This window comes from Chrysochloris asiatica, unplaced genomic scaffold, assembly GCF_000296735.1.
Source record: "Chrysochloris asiatica unplaced genomic scaffold, ChrAsi1.0 scaffold00038, whole genome shotgun sequence".
In the NCBI taxonomy this organism is placed as follows: Eukaryota; Metazoa; Chordata; class Mammalia; order Afrosoricida; family Chrysochloridae; genus Chrysochloris; species Chrysochloris asiatica.
The window spans coordinates 5,488,642-5,510,394 of NW_006408556.1; the positions used below are offsets into that span (position 1 = coordinate 5,488,642).

At 39.3% G+C, this 21,753-nt stretch overlaps 1 protein-coding gene across 1 annotated transcript in view; it reads right to left on the minus strand.

Annotated features, from left to right (window-relative positions):
* The window catches only part of STK38 (serine/threonine kinase 38), a 34,620-nt gene extending 13,327 nt beyond the window's left edge, over window positions 1-21,293 (minus strand). Inside the window, exons 1-6 of the mRNA XM_006860412.1 lie at window positions 21,161-21,293; window positions 11,659-11,710; window positions 10,707-10,829; window positions 8,945-9,028; window positions 5,056-5,179; window positions 1,753-1,907 (exon numbers count right to left, since the gene is read on the minus strand). Of these exons, the coding sequence (XP_006860474.1) occupies window positions 1,753-1,907; window positions 5,056-5,179; window positions 8,945-9,028; window positions 10,707-10,829; window positions 11,659-11,710; window positions 21,161-21,291 (669 nt within the window). The 5' untranslated portion in view covers window positions 21,292-21,293. The remainder of the gene's footprint in view (window positions 1-1,752; window positions 1,908-5,055; window positions 5,180-8,944; window positions 9,029-10,706; window positions 10,830-11,658; window positions 11,711-21,160) is intronic.
* Window positions 21,294-21,753: the final 460 nt, after the last annotated feature.

Here is a 21,753-nt window from a genome sequence, read left to right on the forward strand (position 1 = left end):
ACAGCACTTAACAACGGCCTCTAAGAAAGGACTATGTCTTAGAAAGCAGCCCTTGGAGCAAATGTTTATCAAGTCTAGGCTTTCAGGGAATTATGTAGCTATTCTGGGTACAGAGTAGGAACACAATGCTTCATTTTCATTTCTACAATCTATGTGGCTGAATACATAAATGAAGTTGCTTATGAGAACATGTGTATTACAAGTCTGGGTTAGCATACTGTAGAAACCAAATGCTCGACTAACAGGAAACCCCCTACCCTCACTCTACTCCTCAGTTATATTGAGTACTCAAGTTCCTGGCCCATGCAATGTATTTATCCGACTGTAGCAAAGAGGACAAGGGCATAATAACTAAGTCAGTATGATGGCATCTAAGCACAAGACCACAGGAAACAAAGCTAGACCTTTGTTGTTTTTGTTATTAAGTTGCGACTCATAGAGACCCTGTACAGGGGTTTCCAAGGAGCAGCAGGTAAACTTAAATCACTGACCTTGCAGTTCAAACCAATCTAGCAGTCCAGTGTACTAGCCAGAGCACCACACCAAGACTCCAGAGCTTTATTAAGAATATATAAAAGATAAAAACACTATAGCGGGATTTCAGGAACAGAAAAATACTCTTACACAGCATTAAGTGTTTAAAAGCAGATTTGCTTTTAAAGCTATTTACTTTTAGGAAATATCTGTGGCACCTGACACAACAACAATCTACTTTCACATAAATTATGGAAACAAACAGAAAAGGTACTGATGCTATTATGACAAGGTAGCAGATATCTTTGAGATAATGAAATTATAGGTGATTCTTTACAACTGTCTGTATTGTTCAAATTCTCTACTTTCATGCATTACTCTTATAATAAAGGAAAAAACTATTAAGCAAAAGAAAGTGTCTGACAAGACTCCTGCCCTCTTGAAGCAGAAAGATAAAGATTTTTTAAAAAGCAGGCTAAGAACCCAGGTGTTTCTGTAATAGTTATGAAAAGATAGCAAGAAAGACAAATGTCCTATGAATTAAATTTACTTTTCTATTTAAAAGAAAAATTCAGTCAAGACAATTGTGCATAACAGAACATTCTAGAATTTTAAAGCTGCAAGGGACTTCAGAGTTTCTAGATCAATATATTTATTTTATAGGTAAGAAAAGTAAGGTCCACACAGGTGAAGAGATGTGCTGCAGAGCTTATGTACGTGCCTAGAGAGAACTAGGAACAGGCCACCACAGAGGCACCAGCCTCCTCTGTAAGCAGAGGACATACAATTTGGAACCTGAACTTTGTGATGGACTTGTTTGTGTTTCATTTCTGTTAAAAAAAATTGTTTTCCCCTCCCTTACTTCCTTGTTCTTGGATTTCTCATTAACTGATAAGGATGACCCACAGAGGAGTTCTCAATAGGTGATGTATTAGGATAGTTAATTATATACTATCTTCAGCTTTATTGCAAAATAACCTTCTAAAACAATTTTGCTCTTGATTCTTTTCAAGAATGTATTTTTATTTTTAAGAGGAATGTTCAATCAAATAAAATTCACAAGGCATCATTCAAGTCTTTCAGAGAAAGGAAGGGATAGCAAGCTTACCTGCAGGAAAAGTAAAAAAAAAAAAAAAAAAAAAATACCCGAGCAGCTCATAACTCCCCTCTGTACTTACCACAGAGGTAGTGGCAAGTGTTAAAGCATAGACTGCTCAGATCAGTAGCTAGGAACTGTCCCTGCTGCTGCCCCACCCAACCTGCTGCTGCTGCAGATACCTTGCTGTCCAGGAGAAGGTTATCTGGTTTGATGTCTCTGTGGATGAATCCAAGCTGGTGAATGGAGTCTATGGCTAGTACTGTTTCAGCTATGTAAAACTGAGTCTCCTCTTCTGTCAGAGTGTCTTTCTTCATCAATAGGGTCATCATGTCTCCTAGACACAAGAAGACACAAAGACACCACACACAAAAAAACACAAACAAACCAACCCATGAGTAAATGCCAGTTTTTGAATGATAAGTCTTCCCTATCTGCCAACAAAAGACAGGGCTGGCCCCTGGTGTGTTCCAGAGATTGACCCACACTGCCAATAGGGGGGAAACAGTAAGTGGTTTCTAACATTTAAAAGGTAAAAATCCAAACCTTAGATCTAGAGCAAAGTATTTTCTCACACCTAAGCTGGCTGATGCTGACAAGTGTCCTGTAATTTAACTTTATTTGTGAGAGAAAAAGGAAATTTCCTTCATATTGGGGAGGGGATAGGGGCAGTATAGAGCTAATCTACAAACATAAATATCTATGTACACATGGACTGCTGGTGTAGTGCTGTAGGATCAAGGTCGGCAGTTCAAACTCACCAGCTGCTTCTAGGAAACCCTATTCAAGGAACCTCCATATTTAGAACTAAACGGCATTTTTGCATAAGTTGTAGTATCATTACTGTTAGAGAAAGACCTTAATATGTCTAACAAAAATGTAAACATTTTGAAAGTGCTAAAAACAGTTCTTCAATTTCTATTTTGAAAATACTAGACCACAAACAAACAAAAGGCGGGACATAGGTAGTAAAGTGTTAGTCAACAAAAGCAAAAACGCACTCGAGATACTAGAAAATGTAGCCGGTGTCTACCAGAAGTATACACTGAATATTTCTCAGGGTTGGTGTTATTTTTCCTCCAGTGTTTTATTATAAAGATTTAAATGTACACCCGAGTGCTTTATGCAACTTTTAAAACACAGTGTCAGTATTTTAGCAGTTAAAACTTAAATGCCTTCATTTTCTACAAAGTCAAACTAGTGATTTCTGCTTAATACCAACACATAAGATGGCAGAAAGATTTTGAGTCTCACTCAACAGAAAAATCACAGTATACACACACATAAACACACACACACACACATACACACACAAACACACACACACACACACACACACACACACACACACACGAGGGTAAGTCAAAAAGTATTGCTACAAAATTATAGGCATTTAAATTAAAATGTCAAGATGGGAAAACTATTGTTTCTTGGAATATCCTCCACCTAAGTCTACACACTTCTGAAGGCAAGGTTTCCATTTCTCTAAATCCCTTTCCTAAAGAATTCTGTACTCTTCAATTTATACCACATCAAAATAGCAGCTTTGGCATCCAAAGAGGGATTCAAATCATGTTCCTTTTCAATGTTCTTTGAGTTTTGGGAACAAAAAGTCTGAAGGGGCAAGATCAGGACTATAGAGTGGAACCTGTAAGATTTCCCAACAAAACAGCTGTAGGAGAGAGCCTCTGCTACCCTCAAAGAATGAGCAGGATATTGTCATGAAAGGAAACATTCCTTGGCACAACTTTTTCTCACCAATGCAGTTTTTAATTTTCTTAAAACTTCCTCATAATAAGCTCCCATGATCATCCTGTGTCCTTTGAAAAAATCTATCATGATTAGTCCTCTGGCATTCCACAGCATAGGATAGGCATCATAAACCGCTGAGCTGACTCCTCTGCCAGGAACTGCACTGTCCCAGCAGAGCCCCTCAGAAGCCATTATTTTGACTGGACCTTTTATTACAGGTCCTCTAATGACTACGACAAGTTACTACTGAAAGAACTTGTCAGTAACCATCTACTGACAGCAGAGACCTGTTCAAACACACATTTTGCTTGGTATGAACTTGTGCATGTCTGAACTGAAACTTTAGTAGCAACATATTTTGACTTACCCTCATATAAGTAAAGCTAAAGAAACATGATTCAGAGTTTAAACTTTATGTAAAACATAAAAGTGACTATGTTAGGAAACAGAAAAAAGGTAAACTCTGTAATAATTTTTAACAGACCATCATCATTCTACTTTTTGAGTTTTGTTTCATCTGTAACTTTGAGGGAATTTTGCATTCTTAGGGAAAAACAAATTATTTTCCACAAGCAAAAGATTTAACTATTCATTAAAATGTTCCCTCTTTTGACCCAAGACTTGAAAAATATGATTCCCTTAATTACTCCTGGCAGCAAACATTCAATCTGGAGGTACACTGGGGCTTACGGGTAGCACACTTCAGCCAACTCTAAGGAGCTGTGTGGCCTTAGCTCAGTGGCCCAGGAGAGCCCCTAATGGCCTCACCTATGAGCACGCTCAGACAATCAGAGTGCTCAGGCCAGCTGGTCTCTGGCTCTGCATGTCAGCTCCACTGAATGCAAAGGGTGTCCAAGAGACATGAGGGGAAGCTATAGACGATGGTAAGGTAAGGCCAGAGAAGACACGTCAAGGGACTGCTGGCCAAGCTGGCTCATTTTCCTATTGAAGAAGTGGCACCTACATGTGAAAGATTTTTCCTCTCCCTATGCTACCAGCCAGATTCTTTATTAACCTTCATCAATTATTACTAAAAAGTTCTTTATGACCCCTAAACTTAAACTCAGGGTTATCACAAGGTCAAAATATTATGCCACATTTATGTATGTTTTGCTTTAGAACCAAAAAAAGAAAAAGTTGGTTCTTTTTGTTTTGTTTGTCCTCTCACCAGGGTTTGCTCAAAGTTCAACTCCTCACTGGGAATAGACCATGTTCCCCAGAACAAATGGGTTTTCTTTAGAGCCTTCTTTGGAGATGCCCAAGCTGAATTATAAAAAACTTGAAATCTCAGAAATGAGAAATTGCTTGTGGCTACTAATATAGCTAATGAGAAATTCAGTCCTTATTCACAGAAGTTATATAAAATAAACTTCAAGTAAAGAATGCTAAGCGCTTCTATTTTGTCACCGGGATAAACACCATATACATCATCCCCACTGACAGGAGAGCAACAGCCTCCTAGCTTTTTTTTCCTATATGTTAAAAAAGAAACAGAAAGAGGACATGTCCATCTGCAGTAATGAGAGTGAATGAGTAGGTTACTTTTTTTGGCACTAAGGCTGTAGAAAGGCACCCCAGCACAAGACAGGTTATGACCTCATTTACAGACCTAAAAAAGACATCGAAAGCAACTTTGTGAGCACAATTCAAAGTAGAGAGGAGGGTTAATTGTTGATGTGAGAGAGAAACCACAGAACAAGAAGAAAAATGACCTTTCATCATCAAGTAATTACCTCCAGGCAGGAACTCCATGATTAGGTAGAGGTTTAGCTTATCCTGAAAACTATAGAACATTTTCACAACCCACAAACTGTCTGCCTCCACTAGAATGTCACGCTCCGCACGAATGTGGCCAACCTGGAGGTATATGCATTTGATTAATGACAAGCCTTGCTCTGCTTTATTAGATTGTATATTTGTTTAAACAATTTAAGCACTGTTTTGCGTATTTAACTGTGAAGATGTATACAAGATCTAATTTCTGCTTAGGCAAACCTACTAAACTAAAAACTAAAAACATTTTACTTGAAGGTCTCCAGTGATGAAAATTCATATGATGAAAAGCTGAAAAAGATGGCAAAATGAATGGCTTTAATGCAAATGGAAACTTTTAATAGTGCTATAAATTTAATCTCTGATTAGTTAAAATTACCATTCCCATGTGTTTTTATTATAATAAACTTTTATGATAAAAATGTAGTCCTGAAAAAGATTTTCTCTTTTTCAATAAATCTTACCCCAGGTGTGCACTGGTAACTGCAGTGACAGAGGCCTGGCTGGCAATTCTAGAAGACTATGCTACCACAAAGGAGCTCTGGTAGCGTAGTGGTTACAAACTGGACTGCTAATCTCAAGGTCAGCAGTTCAAAGCTACCAGCTGTTCTGCAGTAGAAAGATGAGGCTTTCTGCTCCTATAAAGATTTACAGCCTCAGAAACCCTGTACAGGGTCGCTGTGAGTTGGGACCGATTCCACAACATACCACCACCACCACCACCACGGTACCACAACACTTGGTTCACTACTGTGCTGAGTATGTGGCTCCATTGATTTGTACTGAATTGAAATATAACAGCACCCAAGAAAAGGTATAGGTACAAATGAGTGACACTACATCTTCTACTTACTGACATTTCTAGCTGAGGAAACTGAGTTAGAGAAGGGTTGGAGGAAATGGCAGCATTATTAAATTATAAGTTAAAGCAATAAAAATTATATTTTATAGTAAAATAAGCCATATTCACTTTAAATAAATAATACTAACCAAAACATTGCTGCATATTATCAAATGCTACCTCCTAACCCATTTTTTAAGTATCACAAGATTCAATGGTGGGTTTAGTCAGGTCTAAGTTTATTGAGACTAAGTCCAATAGAGGTTTTGGTCTTAACAAATGCTACAGATCTTGAGTTGTACACTCTGTTCTAAGGTAAAAGGTGTACCAAGGTTCACCTAGAGGCACTTCTGCTGGCAAATTCAGCATACGGTGATATTCTATGGGATACAGATGTTCTTGTTTTATTGCAATGTCTTTGGCCAAGCCAAGCACTCTTTTTGTTTGGACAAGGACCCCACCACCCCTTCTCCTGATTTGCTCCCAACTGCCTCATTCTGCCATGCCAACTCCTGGGGCTAGAAGCATGTGAGTTTGCATATTTGAGTTTTGGGGGATTTAAAAAAAGTTAACTTCTATGTTACAGAAAGCTGACATTTTTCTATCTCTGCTTATGGTCTTGGGGAGGGGACAATGAAAGGTAAGGGTGGTAAGGTACAGCATCTGCCTTTATTTGGCCTTAATACAGAAGTGAAACCTCTGGGAAACACTGAGCACCTTGGCTCGGACTCAGTCACCAACAAACACTAAGGCTGTCAAAGGCTGGCCTTCTTGCTCCTCGATTTCCTCTGGCACCCTTCAGGCCTCTACCTACTCTGGGGAGCCAAAATGAAGAGGAGGCACTACGATTGCCACTTGCCACTAACACTGGAGGGTAGACTGGTGACTGTTTATTAATGGGGAAGCTACAATCACTCTGAGCACACTGTACCCTTCTCTCCTGAATGAGCAGGTAGGAATCTCAAGATGCAAGAATGGAGTTGGAAAATATAGGGTAAGGGAGGGAGGCAGGAGCTAGAGGTGCAACACACACTAAAGGTTCCTTCTTCACTATTTAATGAGGTGGGGGATTACATGCTTGTTACTATCCTGGGCAACAGGAAAGTGAGATTAAAGCCAGTCTTTTCTCTGTTATCCAGGAAACCACAACTGGAGGTTTTCCTTTTTGCACTGGAAGAGAAACTTTCAGAAACTGGCTAAATGCTGTCTCTTATCCTTTGACATTTTTTATTTTCTAAACAACAGAAATTTCTACCTTATGGGACAGAAGAGCAACCTGAACTTCTAAGTGGGTAGCTTTAATTCCTATTCAGTTTAATACAAACAAACAAAAACAACATTTCCTCTGAAAATCTATCTACAAAATCTTAATGTCGCTGAATCTAACCATTGTTACTTCTATCCAAAAATAAGATGAACTGGTATAATCTACATCCAATTTCCACCTGGCACAAACCTGCCTGCATGCTTCTTCAAGATGACCAAACCAGGTTAAATCTGTGGCCAGAGTCTTTAAACGGATCCTCCTGAGATCAAACCTGGGTACTTTTGTTTAGCAAGTGAGCTACACAATGAAGTCAGCACATCATTTCAAATCCTCCTTCTAACAGATGTTGCCTTTACTTTCATTTAGGAAAATTTTAGAAATTGTGTTCAAGGCAGGCACAGTATTTGAGAAAATGGTTTCTATAGTTATATTCAGATCACCCTCTCTTCTGCCATGCTGGAACACCTCGTACATGCTACATAGGGCAATAATAACTCTACAACTATGATGAACATTTTGCATGTTCATTATTTGACAAAGAGGGCTTTTTAGTCTTGGTTAAAGTATTAGGATATATATGCCTTGTAAAAATAAAACTTGTGTAGTGCAAATATACTAACTAACCAAACACAGAAGCTTTACATTTTCTTCTCTGGATTACCTGAAACTCTTGCAGTAGCTGCACACTCATACCACAAACTAATTTTTAGATAAGTTTTAATTTGGCTGTTGGCATAAAGATGTACTGCTGGGGTATTTAGTACTCTTAACCTGAAATTCTTGGGAGTCTAGTTTCTGGGGAATGTAAAAATTAGCAGGAGGGTAACGAGTCCAATTTTTGAAGTGGCACTTAGATGAGGGAAGAGAAGGCTCAATGATTATACATCCTTTCTAGAGGCAGAATGTTCTAGAGCCAGTCTCTGTTGCTGCTCTTGGGCTCTGTACCAGGTGCTCCCATTGCCAGGGCATCATTTCTCTTTGTCTTCCTGTAGCATCTCAACTTCTACAGGACACCTGTTGTCATTGCTACTGCAGGCTGTTCTTAAGCAACCAGAAAAATTAAATTGGACATATAAAAAATCTGAACCCTTTTTAATATATGGGCCACCAGTTAAAAATCTTATTTTGCATGAAGTACTTAGGCATCTTATAAATCTATTTGCAAAGTGGATTTGGGTTGTAGAAAGCATTCAGTTGATCATTTAATCATTAAAGAAGAATTTGTATTGCTCTACTGTTGTGATTATTTTTTTTCATATTTATTTAGAAAATGGGAGACTGGTCTTTGTTTTGGTGAACAGGATGAAACACATTAACGCACATTTTAGATGATAAAATCCCAAATTTGAATCCGTAGGCCCTAACCCCAACTTCTCTTTCTCAACATTGTATGAAGAACATGCTACCACAGTAAGTGTGGCCTCAAGAAGGAGCTCCTTGAGACCAGGTCATCTCATGGTCAAATCGGAGACACAAACAACAGATGCTTCTCTAGTACAGCATCAACATAAAAAAGCTTGTGCATAACCCATACACATTATTTGCACTTTAGAGATACACATAACCACCTCTTTGTGGAAGAAGAAAAAAAGTACTATCATATGTGTAGTCATACATGACAAAGCTAAACAACAATGCCATAAGATTATAAATTTCAATTAAGTAAAAAGAACAGTTTTAGGAGACAAAAAAAAAAAAATCCCTAATTTTACTAAAAGCATTGCCTACAGGTGGACTATACCTGCTCTTTTTCAAGCATATCTGCTTTACGGAGTATTTTCATTGCATACACATGGCCTGTATCTTTCTTCTGAACAAGCCGGACCTAAAAGTTATAAAAAGAAATGCCCAGTCAAAAGCTAACACTGCCAAGCTAATGCTTTCATGTGTTACAGCAAGTAATATTTAAAGTGAAAGAAGCGTTACAATGTTAATATAAGCAACTACAAGGAGCTCTGGTAGCGTAGTGGTTACGAATCGGGCTGCAAACCTTAAGGTCAGTGGTTTGAAACTACCAGCTGCTCCGCAGGAGAAAGATGAGGCTTTCTACTCCTGTAAGGATTTACACCCTCGGAAACCCTGTACAGGGTCGCTATGGGTTGGAACCGATTCGACAGCACATAACAACAACAACAACAACAACCAGTAATGAAGCAGAAAAACAAATGCCTTTCATGCTCCAAAATGAAAATTAATGCTAGAAACAGCCTCAAATATTTCCACATCTGAACAGCTTTAGATTCATATTTGAACAAACCAAACTAATTAAAAACCTTCAGTTTGAATGTAAGGGCTCATTAAAACCCTGGCATACTCAGTCAGCCCAGAATACTTTAAATAAATGATTACTACAACATTTTAAAAGCAAAACCAAAAGCTTTACACATAGAAAAAATGTCAGAAATAATTTTTTACAAACCCTAAAATGTATAATTAGGGAAATGCCGTATACATACAATATACAATTTGGAATATTAATTTTCCTTTCAGTTTTTAAATTTTTCTAGTATTTTAAAGAGACAATTATTTGATGAAAACCTTTCTAAGATAATCACTGATTCTTCTCCTTACACACTTTGTCTTCAAGTTTTCCCAGGTCAAGTTCTATATGACTCTTCCCCACCAAACAAAACAAAATAAGCTCTGACAGGCAGCACTGTACCTTTCCCTCTCTCATGTGGCCGACTCAGGGATTCTGAACACTGGGATCAATTTAATCTTTCACCTGTGCCTTTGAATATGTACTCATATTTCCCCTAGGTACTAGATTTTAATAGCATGCTGCTCCTTTTATTCAAAAGATAATGCAACAATTGCCATCAGTTACTACTCCTTCACTTTGGGTGCTTTCCTTTAATGGCCCATTCAAACCCTCACAGCAAACTGCTCTGTGACCAAGCAGGATGAAATTTCCAGGACTAGCTGAAACATAGTTGTAAAATTTCTACCATTACCTACATAACTCCTTTCAACAAATTCTGTCTCCTAGGGCCATCTTTTTAGAGTAGTACCAATCTGGTGGGAAGAAATAAAGGGTGGAGACAAGATGTCAATTTGTTCATGGAGAGTCAGTGTAGTAATGGAAAAACAAGGGCTTAAAGGTCATGAAAACTGGCCTCAACTCCTGGTCTCACTGCTTAATGGCTGTGTGACACTGAGACATTATACAGTCCTTCTGAGCCTTAATTTCATCATCTATAAAGTGGATTACTGCCAGGATTACAGGAGAGAGGAACTCAGTAAATAATAAATGTTGGTTTTCTTCTACCTTTCAACTTCCCTCTAAATCAATACCTAAGGCTAACAAAACAGACACAAGACACAAGCACTCAGAGATGTGGGGCAGCAGAGAGGGGAAGTGAGGAGAGGACGTAACAGTCAGGATGTGGCGCTGACACACCTGACCTACCTACCCCCGTATCTTCAGCTATATCAACAACATGAAGTCATGCCATGTTTGAAGCTTCAAAGTTCTGTGGTATTTTTGTATTTCATATTTTTACCTCACCAAATGCGCCTCTGCCTATTACTTTTAAGGACTCAAAATCTTCCAGCCCAAGTCTTGTTCTCTTCAAACGAAGAAACTCTGTTTCCTTCCGAGCATGTGCTGATCTCCTGAGTCGTTTCTAAGTATTTAAATGAGGGAAGGGGGAAGAAAAGGAGGTGAAATTCTGAAATCTAACAACAAAGTCCCATTTGTGATTTGACCCAATTGGAAAGCAACATTGCATTAGATTAGGCATAATCCCTTCACCGGTGAAAGCACCACATAAGAACCCCTCCCTTGGCCTTCAGGGGCAGTAACAACGCCTGGACAGAGATTCTGACTGACTTATTTCAGCAATCCTTTCCTAATGAAGGATGGTAAACAATCAACATTTTCCTTCAGTCTTTTCTATATAATAAAGTATCGTTTTGAATTTCAGTTAATTTTATCCTCTTTCCATTATTCCTACAAATTCTGGGTATTTTTCACACTATTTTCCTGGGTACTATGATTCCCTCCTAATTTTGAAGACATTGCCAATGCCTTTTCAGTTCCTTTATGAATTACATTTTCTCCTATCTCATCTGTGGGGACTAGAAGAAGAAGTGATGAGTTCAGAAATTCCATTCAGAAATGTGTCCTGTTTCTGGAGTTTTTTCAGTGAGTTCTGTCAAATAGGCTATAATTTTCTCTTTTAAGTTTTCATGTGATTTCACTGATCTCATCTTTTCCCCCCTCATAAAACTTTAAATTGAATTAACTGATTATAACTATGTCCAGAGAAGTCTTCTACTCCTGGGTAATCATAATTAACTTCTCCCTCTGTATGAGGACCTAAATCCAGAAGCCAGCCAGCTCTCACCATGGAGCCAAAGCCCTCCTCCCGCACACCAAGGCTAACAGTGTATAGGACAAATATGACCTGATATGATGGGTTTTCAAGGAAAAAAAAATTCAGTATTAATTACCTCTTCATCTTTTAAGCCTTCTTCCTCCATCACTTTTTCTAACTTCTTCTGTCTAAAAAAAAGACATGTGGAATAACATTTGAATGATAACTTTCTGAAAATTCTATACAGGTATAATTTTTTTGAAAAATGAAAAAAACATTGAGATCTCAAACTATCTCATTACAACAAAAAAATTACAACTACTCAGGCAAATGAAAAGATTATCATCCTTTGTTAGTTCTTCATTTTGAAAAAGATTATACAAGATGTTAATGCAACAAATAGTCTTGTTTCAAAATGTAAAGTTCTCTGTCTCCCTTTTTTCATTTTCTTTCCCCAGAATTTCCTCCTTAACAAGCCACAAAACAGCTGGTACTTGATAACCTCTTATATACAAGTGTTTCTCCCCTTCTCTCTGGTTGAAATCTATTTCCTTTATTTGTACATCTTCCTCCTCCTGCTTGCCACAAAGAATAAACAACAAAGGTAAAGGCAGAATTGGAAGATTCAAGGGGAAAAAAGAATGCAAACTAGGTGATCAGCACCACTAACAAAACTGGAATACTGAACTTTAGTTTAGGAACTTTATCCAAGAATAATTCTGATCTCCAGGCTCACACTAGTTGGGTATGGTATAACTAGAATAAAAAGTAAAACTTCACTACCACTAATTCCACAGGACCTTCATGAATATGGCATAATACATATGAAATTGTGTGTACCTCCACCACTTGCCAGCACTGCAGATAAACAACAATGTGAGCAAGGCAGGGAAGAATAAAAGTGTGTAAAATGCTGCAACAACATTTACCCTAGCATGGCTGCGACACACAGCAGGCAGGTTAGAAATGTCCCAAACAAATGCCACACCAAGATTGTTAACCCTTATTCTATACACAATTGAGAATTGTTTCTATTTGAGAATAACTAGCAGTAATGAGGATCTGATGGGCTGGCCGGAAAAGCAACTGAGAAAGAACTGGAACCAACTGAAAGCTACTGTATTTAGTTGTAACACTATATTGTTAGAAATCATCCTAACTCTCAAGAAATGTAAAGAACTACCCTACTTCTGATGGAAAGAAGAAAGCACCTCATGGCTCCCAGTCTCCATGCTTTTCTTCTTCTAGTTCTAAAAATATTTGAGGATATTCATCAGTGTTTGCACATGTATTAGAGGGAGATGGTTGCACTGGTAGTTTCAGAAGTTGAAATCCATTCCGTTTCAGTGGTTAGGATAGCAGAAGACGAAAAGAATGAAGACTGAAAGCGTAACATCATGGCAAGAACTACAATGAACTAGACTATGGTCAGCTCTTTTGGGGACCTGAGTCTCAAATACTGTCAAGCCTTCTGACTACCTTTTTTGAATGACCACACCAGCAGGGCTGGAAGTCTACTGTGCCACAGAGATGGCCCATTCTAGTTAAATCTAAATATAAACAAAAGTTTCCCACTGCTTTACTGCAGGCGTAGGAGTGCAGTTATCAGAATTATCTTCTGGAGCACAATCAGATTCTTTCATTAGAGAAGCTACTGGGGGGAGGGAGGGTACGATTAGCATGTGAAATTATCAATAGTAATTATTTACTGGGACCAGGTCAACATAAACCTGGAAGACACTAAAATATAGCATTGACAATTTAATAAATTTAAGCTGGGAGAAGGCTTAATTAAAAGAGACATCCTATATGAGATGACACCAAAGAATTACTGTTAATTTGGTTAGATCCAAGATAGCACTGAGGTTATACAAGAAAACATCCATATTTTTATAGATGTATACTGAAGAATATTGGACTGAAATGATGTTTGGAGTCTGCTTTAAAACAGACTACTCAAAAAGGAGCTCTGGGAGTGTGGCTGTTATGAAGCGGGCTGAGAACCTTAAGGTCAGCAGTTCGAAACTAACAGCTGTTCCACGGGAGAAAGATGAGGCTTTCTGCTCCCATAAAGATTTACAGCCCTGGAAACTCTGTACAGGGTCGCTATGAGATGGAATCGACTCCACAGCACATAACCACCAACCACCACCACCACCCAAAAATAATACTCCCAAGTCTTAAGAGCCAGGGCAGCAACCGCTACAGCCATTGGTGGAACGCTGCGTCCTTGCACTCACCTCCAATGCTTCAAATCAGAATGCTGGGGGAAAGAAGCCATACCCAAGCCCACTCCACCAGTGCCTTAGAAGGAGTTGCACGTGTGCCCATTTTCCATATGAGATGGCATGTTCTTTTAAAGGCGGGGGCCCTGTCTGAATTCCCCTTCTGTAATAGGCATAGTGCTTTATACACAGTACATCTGAACAATGTACGTTGCTTTAAAGAAAAAAAGGTCAGCATGTGTAACAATGTATAATGCATGTTCATAACTGCTGCTTATATTCACCCACCTTCCTTTTCTATGCCTAGCTTAGGCTCTCCCTCCTAACACAGGAGAATTCAGAGGCAGGAGGTATGGGAGAAAAGGGCTAGTTCATGCTATAAGAGCCGATTTGACAGTATTTCTAATTCCTATTAATTTGTTGTCGGTAAGCGCCATTGAGTCAGTTCCAACCCATTGCGACTCTGTATGTATAGGGCTTCCAAGGAGCCAACCTTGGAGTAATCTGAAACAATTTGATGAATTAGACATATACCTAAAGTTACCTAAAAGAGGGAACAAATCTTTACAGCAAGGATCATTCCCACCCCCTTGGCACACAGGGTAGGCAGGGATTGGCAACTTGGACATTGGCTACCTAAAATGGGGGGGAGGGGGGCTACGAAGGCAAGAAGTGACTGGCTTCCAAGCTTCCAAGCAGGAGCCTAGATCCAGAGGGCATGGAGGAAGACAATGTCCTCTGAGTAGTACCCAGTCTGTCTGGGTGGGACTGATGAAAGGAGATGGGGATAGGACTCTTGTGGTACAATAATGAATAACTGCTATCAGGACTGACTATAAGGGTTCGATATGTAAAGGTGGACATTTTGTAGCAAAAGGAGGGGAGTGGTTGACTTTGCAGTCTAGGAGCGGAGGGCCCTGGGACCATAAAGGGAGAGGAGCAGAGTGTGGGACCCTACCCAGATAAAGAGTGACACTAGAGATGGAGGCAGAGACGATGATGTAGAGAGATGGAGCGGCTGGGGACTCTAGATCTAGAGAGGGAGAGGGGCTGTGTGCTGACGACCAGAGGGCAGGGTTGCAGGGTATAACCTTTGGTTGGTTGATGATGCATGGAGGGGGCTGTAACCATGTGTAACCATGGCAATGAAACAATATATGATAAGATAAATGTAAAGCTAATGTTCTCCCATGTAAACTATCACATAATTCACAATAAAAACTTAAAAAAAAAAAGAGTAATCTGCTACAATTTGATGACCTTGACCTATACTTATGGATGTAGTAGCTCAAAAGAGGGAATAAATCTTTACAGCGAGGATCATTCCCACCCCCTCAGTACAGAGGGTAGACAAGTATGGGCAACTCAGACACTGGCTACCCAAATGGGGAGGCTACAAAGGCAAGAAGTGACTGGCTTACAAGCTTTCAAGAGGGAGCCTAGTTCCAGAGGGTGCAGGGGAAGGTAGAATCTCCACTGAATGATTTCCAACCTGTCTGGACTGGGCTGATGAAAGGAAATGGGGATAAGAGTCTTGTGGTTCAATAACGAATAATTGCTATCAGGACTGACTGAGTGTTAGAAATGTAAAGGTTTTGTAACAAAAGGAGGTGAGTGGTTGATTTTGCAGTTCAGGAGCGAAGGTCCCTGGGACCATTAAGGGAGAAGAGCAGAATGTGGGACCCTACCCAGAGAAACAGTAATGCCAGAGATGGAGCGGCTGGGGACTCTGGACTCAGGGAGGGAAAGGGTCTGTGTGCTGATGGCCAGGGGAGAGGCTTGCAGGGTGTACCTTTGTTGTTTGATGATGCATGGAGGGGATGGTAATCATTGCAATGAAATGAAATACGATAGGATGAATGTAAAGCTAATGTTCTCCCATGTAAACTATCACGTAATTCACAATAAAAACTTTAAAAAAAAAAAAAAAAAGAAGAAGAAGATGGAAGGAGTACCCAGAGTCACTGTACCAAAAATAAATGGTCAATGTTCAACCAAATGGTCGATGTTCATACTGAAAAAGTACATCTAAGGTGCATTGAAGGCACTGGCAAAGAACAAAAGCCTCACGAACTGATGGACTACGAATTGAAATCTTTCAACAAACTGATGCAGAACTGGAGGCACTTACTTATCTATGCCAAGAAATCTGGAGGACAACTAGCTGGCCAATTGACTGAAAGATTCATATTTGTGCCCATTACAAAGAGAGTGACCCAATGGAACGCAGTAGTCATTGGGTAATATTATTAATATTGCAAACAAGTAAATTTTGCTAACAATAATCCAAAAATGTCTGCAAAAGAACATTGACAGAGAACTGCCAGAGGTTCAAGTTGGATTCAGATGAGGACATAGGACACGGAATGAGGGATATCACTGCTGATGTCAGAAGGATCTTATCTGAAAGCAAAGGATACCAGGATACCAGGATTGCCAGTGCTTTATTGACTATGCAAAGACTTTCAATTGTGTGGATCATGACAAGCTATGGACAACACTGCGGAGAACAAGTATTCCGGAACACTTAATTGTGCTCATAAGGAACCTGTATATAGACCAAGAGGCAATTGTTCGAACAGAACAAGGGAACACTGAATGGTGTAAAATATTTATTTAACCTCTAGGTTAAGCACATAATCTGAGGAGCTGGGTTACATCAGGATTGGAGGAAGATTCATTAACAACATGCCATACGAGGATGATACAACCTTGCTTTGCGAAGGTGAAGAGGACTTAAAATACTTACTGATGAAGATCAAAGAACACAGCCTTTGGTATGGGTTGCACATCGATGTAAAGACAACAACAATCCTCACCACTGGACCAATAAACAACATCCATACAAATGGAGAAAAGATTGAAGGTGCCAAAGACTTCAGTTTGCTTGGATTCACCATCAACACTCATGGAACCAGCAGTCAAGAAAGAAAATGACGTATTGCATTAGCAAATTGGCACACAAGACCTCTTTAAAGTACTGAAGAGCAAAGATGTCAGTTTGAGGACTAAGATGCACCTGATCCATGCCATGGTACTTTCAATAACCTCATCTGTATGTAAAAGATGGGCAATCAATAAAGAAGACCATACAAGAATTGATGCATTTGAGTTACGGTGTTGGAGGAGAACATTCAAAGTACCATGAACTGCCAAAAGAACAAGCAAATCTTTGTTGGGAGAAGTAAAACCAGAATGCTCCTTAGAAGCCAGGATGGCCAGACTTTGTCTGTCATACTTCGGACTAGTATCAGCAGGGACTGGTCTCTGGAAAAAGACATCATGTTCGGTAAAGTCAGCGAAAGTGAGGAGGTCTTCCAACAACATGGATTGACATAGTGGCAGTAACAGCAATGGGCTCAAGCATAGCAACAATTGTTGAGTTTGATGAAGGACTGTGCAGTGTTTTGTGCTGTTATGCATAACGTCACTATGATTCGGTACTGACTTGACTGCATCTAACAACAAAGGGCACTGTGCAGTGAACAGCAACTGGCCACCACCAGGTATAAAAACCCTTGGTATTCTGCAGAAATCAACTGCCGTTGCGTTATTCCAACTAATGGTGACCCCATGCATGTTAGAGTTGAACTCCTCCATAGGGTTTTAAATGGCCGATATTCTGCAAGTAGATAGCCAAATCTTCCATCCAAGGTGTCTGCGATACAGTGAATTATTTAATATGCTTCTTCTAGCCATTGTCCCTACAACTCCCACCAAATCATTTTCCTGATAGGTTTGGGTAAGAGAGGGGGGATGGAGGGAGATGCTGATATGATTCAGTTCGGAGTGACTGTTAACAGTTAATTGTGACTGTAAAAGTGTGGACCTCTATAGCAGTAGGTATAAAATGAGCCATTTCAGAAGTAGGCAGGGGACTCTCACTACCATCAAAGAGGAGGAGTCGGGAGTGGAATGCATCCTTTGGACCCTGAAATCCCTGCACACTGAACTTTCTCAACCTAGAAGACAGAGCTATGACACCAAAGGATTGGCAGAGGAGTGACAGAAGCAGAAGCAAGAGCCACAGCATAATACAAAGCAGTGGCTTCCCAGTTATGCAGCAGGTACAGCAGGAAGGTGGCACTCAGGCACTCAACTGAGGGAAGCTACGTTTGCTGGCACATCCGGCTAGAGCCCAGTGTCTTTGGGCTGCGGCTTATTGTGGAATAGAGTGCCCTTCTGACATTCATCAGTAGCCCTAAAAGCTTTGTAACATTAGAACATTGCCAAGGACTAGAAAGAGGCCTGCTTGTGGACATAGTTGAGAAGAGGCTGTCCAGACTAAAAGAACTGTGCCCCGAGTATTTCTGACCCTGAATTGTAAACTGTTAACTTCCCTAATAAACCCCATTATCACGAGTATTATTTCTGAGTTTTGTGTGGCTAGTTGTAACGAATCATCAAACACAGGTGAGAAGTAGAGAGAGCTGTAGGAGGGATGGCTGGTGTCAGAACTAGTAAAGAAGATTGGAAGGTGGAGGCATGTCTGACCTCTGTCTCATAGGAATCAGCCTTGGGCTAATAATGAGTTTGATTCATCTTCCCCCTTGTGAAGTCAGAGGTCAGACATACCCCACCACTGTCTTGTCCTCCATTCATAACCACTTTTTGCAGTGCCTCTGGATGGACAAACTTTCAGCCTTTTGGTTAGCATATAAGAATGTTACCATTTGCACCACAAAGGGAATCCATATTTAAGGTCAAATCTAATCTCTGGTACAAATTATGATTTACATCCTCAGGAAGAATGAGGATGCAAAATCCTTAACAAAATACTGGCAGACTGGATTCAGCAATATATAAAAAAGATAATACACCATGACCAATAGACTTTAATCCCAAATTTGCAAGGTTGGTTTAACATTCAAAACTCAGTTCATGTAATTTACCAAACAGAGTAAAGGAGAAAAACTAAAGGATCGTTTCAACAGATATAGAAAAAGCATCTAACAAAATTTAACACCCAGTCCTGATTAACAACAACAACAAAAAAAATTGCAGCAAAATGAAAACATAAGAGATCTCTCTTAACTTGACAAAGGACATTTTTTTAAAAAAAACTAACAACAATCATTATAACTAAAAGTGAAATAGTGAAAAGCTCTCCTTAAATTGGGAATAAAACAAAGATGTCTACTCCTACCACTTCTATTCAACATGTACTAGAAGTCCCAATCATTAAAATAAGGCAAGAAAAAGGCAGGGAGAGGAGACAGGAAAAAAGAAGTAATAAAATTACATCTATTCATATATGTAACATATGAATATGTTGTTGTTGTTGTTAAGTGCCGTTGAGTCGGTTCCGACCCATAGCGACCCTGTACAGGGTTTCCAAGGGTGTAAATCCTTACGGGAGTAGAAAGCCTCATCTTTCTCCCGCGGAGCGGCTGGTAGTTTCGAACCGCTGACCTTAAGGTTCGCAGCCCGATTCGTATAATTGTCTACAAAACAACTACTATAATAAGTAAATTAGCAAGTTGTAGAATACATGGTCAATATATAAAAATAAACTGTTTCTATACACTAGCAATAATCAATTAGAAAACGAAATTTTTAATGTCCAATTACAATAGCATCAAAAAATACTTAGGAATAAATGAACAAAAGACACAATACTGGTAAAATGTCAATTCCTCCAAATTAATCTACAGATTTATTGCAATTCCAATCATAATTCCATCAGGCTTTTCACACAAATCAATTTTAAAATTTAAATAGAATTTACAAAGCAATGTCAAAAAAAAGAACCAAGTTGGAAGACTTTCTCTCCCTGACTCAAGACTTACTGCAAAGTTACAGTATTCCTGACAGTGTGATGCTGTCATAACACAAACAGATCAATGGAACAGGCCAGATTACATTCACGGTTACTTGGTTCCAACAAAAGCACCAAAGCAATCTAAAATTAAAATCTTCTCAACAAATGGTACAGGAACAATTAGCTACCCATAGAACAAAAACAAATCTCAACTTCCACCTCATGTTGCACATGTATTAATTCAAGAGGGATCATAGAAATAAACATAAAAATTAAATCTATAAAAAAAATCCCACCCCCCAAAAAAAATTCACAAATACTGAGCTCTGTATATAAAGTACACTAATGTGTGTAATATACTTTGAAATACAACAAAAAATTTGATGACTAAATGTATGATGTGTATGAGTACTCATGTGATGTGTATGATGTGTATGAGTACAATTCTTTCAACTCACTAGTATCTTCATAACAAAATGTTGAAAAAATTTTACTAGTGAGTTGTTGTAAGATAAGCACTGGACTACTAACCACAAGACTGTTGGTTCAAACCAACCAGCTGCTCCTCAGAAACCCTAAACAGGGTCAATAAGAATCAGAACTAACTTGATGACACTTAACAAGAACACATGAATAGTATATGTTCTTGTTATGTCTGTTTAAACTCATATAATAACTCTGTATAGGTTTCCAAGGCTGTAAATCTTTGTGGAAGCAGAAAGCCTTGTTTTTCTCCATAGAGCAGATGGTAGGCTTGAACTGCAGCAGTCCAAACCTTATTCTACAGAGCCACAAAGCTCTTATGAATAGCATATACCAGATCAATAGTAATAGCAATAGCTCTACGAGCATCATGTGGAGTCCTGGTGTGGCATTGTAGATAAGCACTGGACAGCAACATTAGTTTGAACTGCAAGGTCACTGGTTCAAGCTCAACAGCTGCTCCTTGGAAACCCTATATAGGGTAGCTATGAGTCAGAACCGACTCAATGGTTTGTAACAACAACAGCACCATTAACTGGGCAATTACCATCATGGCAGACATGCACATGTGTCAGATCTAATCCACACAGCAGTCAGGCAAGGGAAGCATTAGTATACCATTTTCCAGATGGAAAAACTAGGAAGTAATTTGTCCCACCTCAACCAACTAGTAAAAGAATTCTAAACCCAAATCTTACTCCCAAGGAGGTGCTCTTTCTATTACACCACACTACATTAACAAGGAATTCTAAGGATCTGGCCTACATTATACTACAGGAGAATGTTATGCTACTGACTAGTAGTAGTTGTTGTTGTTAAGAGCCGTCGAGTCAGTTCCGACTCATAGAGACCCTGAACAGGGTTTCCGAGGCTGTAAGTCTTTACGGGAGCAGAAAGCCTCATCTTTCTACCACAGAGCAGCTGGTAGTTTCGAACTGCTGACCTTGTGGTTCGCAGCTCAATTTATAACCACTACTCTACCAGAGCTCCTGACTAGTAGTAGAAATGGGTTAATGACAGGGGCTTTAGAAACTGTTACACTGGCATTCCATTACCATGGAATAGGCTGCTATCCTGGTCTCCTGTTAACAACATTACGAATGTGTTTTACGATTCTAGACATACATGCCACAACTATGACACAATTCTTTCAAACAAAACTCTTTTACCTCATTTCTCGTTCTTCATGTTGAGCGATAAGGTTGCTATAAAAATTCTCCAGTGTCACTTTGGTCATAGTCACCCTTTCCTTTGTGTGGTTACTCATGGATGAGCAAGGTGTTGAGCCTGTCATTGCCATGGCTGCTAAAAACAAAGAAAAGGAGAAGGATTGTTTCTGGAAGTAGAATCCACCAGTTATGCACTCTCCTACTCCACTGACATGAATGTTAACTGGTGTAAAATTTTCTAGAAGACAAACAGGTAATAAAAGTCAGACAAACTGAGTTCTCGTACTTAATAAGAATGAGTATACATTATGTTCTCCAACAAAGAAATCCTGCCCAAAGTCTACAGAAACTCTCACACAGGCCAGTAAGGTGACATGCCCAAGGATGTGCACTAAAGAGAGGATGTTCTTTATGCTTTCATTTGTGGTATAGGAAGTTGAAGGAAATTCAGTAACGGAAATGAAAAAAATAAAATGTTGCACATGCAGCTGTTTTAAACAACTAACTACCCAAGTTGGCTCCCACTCATATTGAGCTTGTGTAGGGTTTCAGAGAAGCAACTTGTGGGTTTGAACTGCTGACCTGGAGGTTAG